At 39.9% G+C, this 6,000-nt stretch overlaps 1 protein-coding gene across 1 annotated transcript; it reads right to left on the reverse strand.

The window, feature by feature from the left end:
* Nucleotides 1-2,578: 2,578 nt before the first annotated feature.
* On the reverse strand, nucleotides 2,579-3,341 carry LOC149694728 (uncharacterized protein F54H12.2-like). Its single transcript, XM_089867426.1, has 2 exons — nucleotides 3,281-3,341; nucleotides 2,579-3,219 (listed from the first exon to the last, which is right to left on the reverse strand). Exons 1-2 carry the CDS (start codon nucleotides 3,339-3,341, stop codon nucleotides 2,579-2,581), a joined length of 702 nt encoding a protein of 233 aa, XP_089723552.1.
* Nucleotides 3,342-6,000: the final 2,659 nt, after the last annotated feature.

Raw genomic sequence — 6,000 nt, forward strand, 5'->3', positions numbered from 1 at the left:
ACGGGGCCCTGCGGCTAATGCGGTGCCGCCAAGGAATTAGACTGCAGGAATGGCAGTTTCGAGCTTTCCGGCGACGTTGGCCGTTTGCCCCAATGGACCTCCTATTGACCCAGTCTCCTGTGCTGCGGATTTCCCGCGTGGGTGAAGACACTTCCGCCGCTATTTCACCACTTGTGATCCAGGAGGAACGACCCATCCTCATCCTGGATCTGGCGGGGTTGCGTCTCTTGCGAGCCACGATCTGTCCTTGTTTGCGGTAAACGATTTAAGTCACGTAGAATGCTATAAGTGCGGACTCTTAGGGTATTATGCCACAAGCTGTCTGGACAAACAAGAAGTCGCGCAAAAACAGGCTTCGGAAAACGCGAAAGCGGAAAGACCAAAAGGGGATCATCTTCCCGCTGCGCGAAGAAAGTAAAGCCCCCTATGGAATTTGGCTCTATGGATGTGCGTCTCTGTGAGGTTGATCCTCCCGTGGCCATAGAAGCCGTATGTTCGCATGGGACTTTCGTAACCGTAAAATTTAAATGTAGGAAAGGGGGCCTAATTTCTCGGCTCACAAAGAATTTAAATAAAACTAGAAAAACTAAGAGCATTCCAGGTTACCCGTTTAAAGGACTTATTGTCCATGACTAATGGAAAACCATAATTACCAGATAGTCCATTCTTTCAAGAATAACGCGAACAGGGCTTTACATAAGGATATTTTTTTAGTAGTCAGCCTGACTAGTGAGCCCCTCCCCATCCCATTTTTTTTAGTAGTCACTGACTAGTGAGACGCGTGGTTTACGAATATTTGGGACATTTTTTTTTACTAGTCAAGTTGACTAGTGAACCCCTAGATTTCAATTTATTTTAGTAGTCAAGGCATTTTTTTAGTAGTAAAATGCCTTGACTAGTGCCTTATGTAGAGCCCTGGTCCTGAAGTACAGGTATGGACTGAGACGATATAGAACTTGAAGATGAACTACTTGAAGTTGAGGATTACTGGCTTCCGTTCGGTTGGCAGACATCTTTATTCGACCAGTACAGCTTTAAATGAGCGATATTCTTGATTCCTTTCTTTTCTCAAGTCTCTGGGTCTTCTAATTGATATCGCAATCGTTCTATCTTCTTTGCGATTATGTAGGGACTTTCCCATTTGAGACCTAACTTAGCGGCAACATTACGTGCCGCTTGAGACAAGGTATGCGTCTCCTTCCAGACAAGTACACCAACGGGAAATTCAATACCTTCCCGCCTTTGATCGTAGTTGCGTTTCTGGTGTGCTTGCGCTTTCTTGGCAAGTTCTTTAGACAAAGCAAGTTGCTTCGCTAAAGCTGAGAGCGATGCGGACCTTGCAACAAAGTCCGCTACTGGCATACCCACGTCCAAGTCCCAGGGAAATCTAGGTTCCCTACCCATGTTAAGGTAGAAACGAGTTCTTCCTGTTGTGGTATGTGTAGTCGAATTGATGGCGAACTGAATAAACGGCAAGTTCTCGTCCCATGTTCGGTGAACTCGACTAACGAACATTGAAATAATTTCGCCCAGAACTCTGTTTGCGCGTTCCACGATGTTACTCTGAGGATGATACGGAGTGCTGTATCGTGGTTTGACTTTGAACATCTTGAGAATGTCCTTCCAAAGTTGAGAAACGAATTGTGTCCGGTATTATCGATAACCACTTTACACTCTAAGAAATATTTGTTCCAATCTGAACAAATAATTGTGCAATGCCTCAACACACTGGGAGCACACTTTTGCGTTCAGTTTTGAACAGTAAATACAGGTACCAAAATTGAACACCAAAACAGTGTGCTAGGTTGAACACTTTGATGCTCATTATTGAACACTGTGTGTGGTAAGATTTCTTCTTAGAGACGCAAAATTGGTCAGTATAGTTAGAAATTTGGCACAGATAATGTTTCAATTTTGAATGGTGTAAATGACAATTTGGAATGCTTATAGTGGTGAATGGCTTCAGTGACAAATTCTCATACTTAAGGTGGTAGTTTTGAATAGTTTAGCGGACCATTATATCTCCCATAATGCCAACCTTCGATATTTGTGTTGATGTCTTTCAAATGGACCGAATTCCCATTCGACCGTAACCTAAATGGGGAGATTCCATTAGATCGAACTCCCGCACCTTGGGCCGTTTACGAAAAGTGGTATATAGTAACCAAGGACTGCACTTGACGAATGTGACCATGTTCATATTTCTCCGATAATAATTGCGTAGTCACGATTTGGAGTTTTATGTAAATAGAAGGGAAATATGAAATACGCAATAACCCGTGACATTTCCTTTGATATTATTGTAAAATGAAGTTTGTAAAGACCAATTTATATATAATTTACGGTAAATAAGTATGTTACTCTAAACTGTTGTAATATTACCGGATATTATTGGATTTTTAATGAAGGTTTTGTCAATAAACCTCATATCGTACTAGGCAAACTGTCAGGATTGAACACCTTCAATGTCATCTTGTGTAATCAAGCACACATTTCACCATTGAACGCCTAATATTTCCAAACTGTTCAAGAATGAACAATTGCGTTCAGGTTTGAATACCCATTGAACGCTTTTTTCTTAGAGTGTATATTTCTTATCAGCGGCTTCTTTCGATATTACGCAAAACTCTGGTTTGGATCGAATAAGCCTAAATCTAACGTCTACATTATTCAAAAGGAAACGATTTAAGCGACAAATATCGACGTGTAACGGGGCGTATAAGTCTATTGTACTCGATACCTTGGCTCTCTCGGCTCTTTTTAATATCCCATTCGTAGTAAGATTATTATTGGCTGCCACCCAGGCGAATTCGGGATCGATCGGATTATCCTTATAATATAAGTCTAGATTTAGTTGGCTTTCTTTAGCATATATACCGTAATTTAATAAATTCTCGAGATAAGCGATATAAGGGGCTCCTTGGTTAGGGGACTGAACGCTCGTGTCTCCTAAAAAGACGTCTATTTGGGAAAAGAGGGCGGCGTATAAAAGATTAACTGGAGCTACTTTGTTTTCAGCCGCTGGTACGGTGGAGCCGTCCGAATGAAGCAACCTGACCTTCAGCCTTAACCTAGTTTTAGAAAGGTCGATATAATGTTCGCTCGTGCCCGGGACCAAAAATTCCAAAGGTCCACTATCAGTTACGGAGCTTAAAGGTTGATAACTTTCGTCGTTACTACTTATAATATTAGCGTCCAAAGGGGGTGTCGCGAATAGGTCTAATTCTCATCAAAGCTCTAAAAATGCTTCCTAATCCATAGCCTTTTTGCACTAATACACCTGGTGCAGATCCAAGAAACTGTTCCTGATAGTAGGACACGTACCTGTTAGGTCGAGACATGTCGTCTGAAGTGAATTTTGATAATAATGCAATCCGATATAAAGGATATAGGAGCGTCAGCTTCGTCTCTAATATCAATTTTGATAGTTTCTATTTCGTTGGATCTTATAGGATAATATTCTATAGTAACGTATCGTTTTTAGTGGGAGTGACGCGTAGAAGAAGTTTGAAACCAGAGCCTATAAACTGGGGGTATATCAGATCAGTGTAAACGTATAAATATTGACTCACTAAATCCGGTTTGAAGTTGGCGTTTGCAGACCCTAATAGACGATTAGTCTGGTCACCGAATCCTAACATAGAACCTAATTTGTTACGAACGCCTCTAAAAAGCACGGTGCACTCCTTATCAGTCGTTATTCGAACGGTACCGTTATCGTTTAATGAGAAATTAAACCGAGATTGATGAGCTTCGGGTATCGCTCTATTCATAGCTTCCAATAGGGCGTCGACGCTATAGGGTCCCTCAGGAATCTTTACCGTTACCATACGATTTTGAAGTTTTAAAGTTTTTTTCAATTTTATCTCGATATAATTATTGGTGTAGTTTATCGTAATATTTCTAGCTTGTTGAGACAATGGAATGGGACAAATGTATTCTCCAGTAATGTACTCGTCCGTTTCGAATCCTAAAACCTGAGCCAGAGGGCCAGGAGCTAGCCTGGCCTGGTGACCAGCATCGACTGATAATTGAACTCTCTTGATAGGAAGCCCAGTCGGAACTGACATATCTATAACCTGTATTTTGACGGGAAAGTTCTTTTTTTCAAGCTGAACGGTTTTCTGTTTTTCAAGCTGAACGGTTAAGTCACGCACCAGTTTATTCTGCATTGAAAAAAATACGGCGTTTCCATTTTTATCTTTCGAACCTTCGTACTTTTGCGGTATTAACTCTACTCTTCTAACGTCCCAGCCATCATTCATTAAATATTGTTCAGGTACCTGTATTTCGAAAGAGTTACAGGTATTGTCTATTACGGTTGAAATTTTCGGTGTTAATATTTCCGATAAACCAATTTCCCATTCGTTTGAAAGAATAATTGGTTTACCTAATTTCACCGTGAAACACGATTGTGAATTATCGGGATATTCATTAGTTTTATCACTAAACAGAGTAACGAAAAAAGAATTGACCGACATAATTGATATTTTATTTAAAAATGAATGAGGATTTTCACGTTATCCAATTTTATTTAGAAATAACAGGTTGAACTCGATGTGATGGCTAGAGCGGGGTTCGATCTCGCCACCTATTGATTGGCGAACAAACACGCTAACCACTACACCGAGAGCAACCTTAATCGCTTCCTACGTTTAAGAGAAGATTACATTAACATATACTTGGAAATAAAACGGGTAAATGTTCATGATAAAAACTATCGGGAGTACCGAATTTACTCATTAGTTCCTGTATATATTTTATAAAGTCATTTCCGTAAAGTTCGGCTTTTTCTTCTAAACACAATGGCGCCGGTGAATCCGTTTCCGGGGCTTTAACTCTTGTTTGATTTATACCGTGACCCAATCGGGTAAATAAAAGTCCGTCATGTAAATCCTCCAAAATAATGGTACTTTTATCAAATATTAATCGTTTCAAAATTTCCACCTGATTCTGGTACTCGATATCTTGATGTTCAGGAGGTGCATCTTCATATATCGTGCATTTCTAAGTAACACGAGCGATTTTCCCTCTTTCAGATACTTGGTGTTCGAAACGTATTGTATACATAGTGCATTGATCTAAAAGATACGCGACCATATATTGGAAATCCTCGCGCCCTTCGAATCGTTGATACGTCACTATATAACGCATACTGTGTAAGAAGATCTCCATTAGAAGTCACTGCTCTCTTCAAGGCCAATAACCGAGATAAAGAGAGCACTCTCTTATCAAACAAACTCTAATTTTAGTCTGGCGATTACGTCACAACTAAAGAGAGGCAAGTTCACGCCCTTAACCCTTTAACCAATAAACAAAGACCTAATCAATTGGCGACCCCCACTATCGACCAATAAACGAAGTCAGAGAAACCCACCCGGATAAAAAACCCGTTTTCCCCCGCGCTAGACTCACGCGTGAATTCTCGCGCGAGTCTAGCGCGCTAGAAGGCTTGCGGCACATTTAAATGACCTAATTACCACTCCATATATCGGTTGGTTAACTACTTAGCATACGACTAAATATTCTATAAACTTCACGGGATTGGTTGATTTGGCTCTATCCCTAAAGATGTTTTTATTGGCAGGTAGGTAAGTGTGCTAAAATCGAAACCCATTGCTAAGCCTAACAAATTTTAAAAATTTTATTTTCATTGAAAAAAATGTTTGAAAAGTCAGAAAAAATTAGAGACTTCATATTTAATTAAAACAAACCAAGAAAAAATAAAACACGGCACTAAGATTTTCAGCTGAGAGTCTCCCTTTAAGCATATTGTTCCTATTACTGACAAATTTTGTTTCTCTTCTGACCGGAGCTGTAATGTATAGTACGGGAGAGGGTTAAACAGCCTTTGTACCATCATAAAAATTAATGTTTTAATATATACCATTGTTTGCCAACACTTGTCAATACGGCTAAAGTTGAGTTAAAGCGTCGAAAAAGAAGTTGACACAACCAAGTGTATACTTTAAATGAAGATTAAAGAATTGAGCTTTTGAA

The sequence above is a fragment of the Phalangium opilio genome, unplaced genomic scaffold (genome assembly GCF_054372755.1).
Source record: "Phalangium opilio isolate 3A_F unplaced genomic scaffold, DU_Popi_V2 ptg000022l_1, whole genome shotgun sequence".
Lineage (NCBI taxonomy): Eukaryota > Metazoa > Arthropoda > Arachnida > Opiliones > Phalangiidae > Phalangium > Phalangium opilio.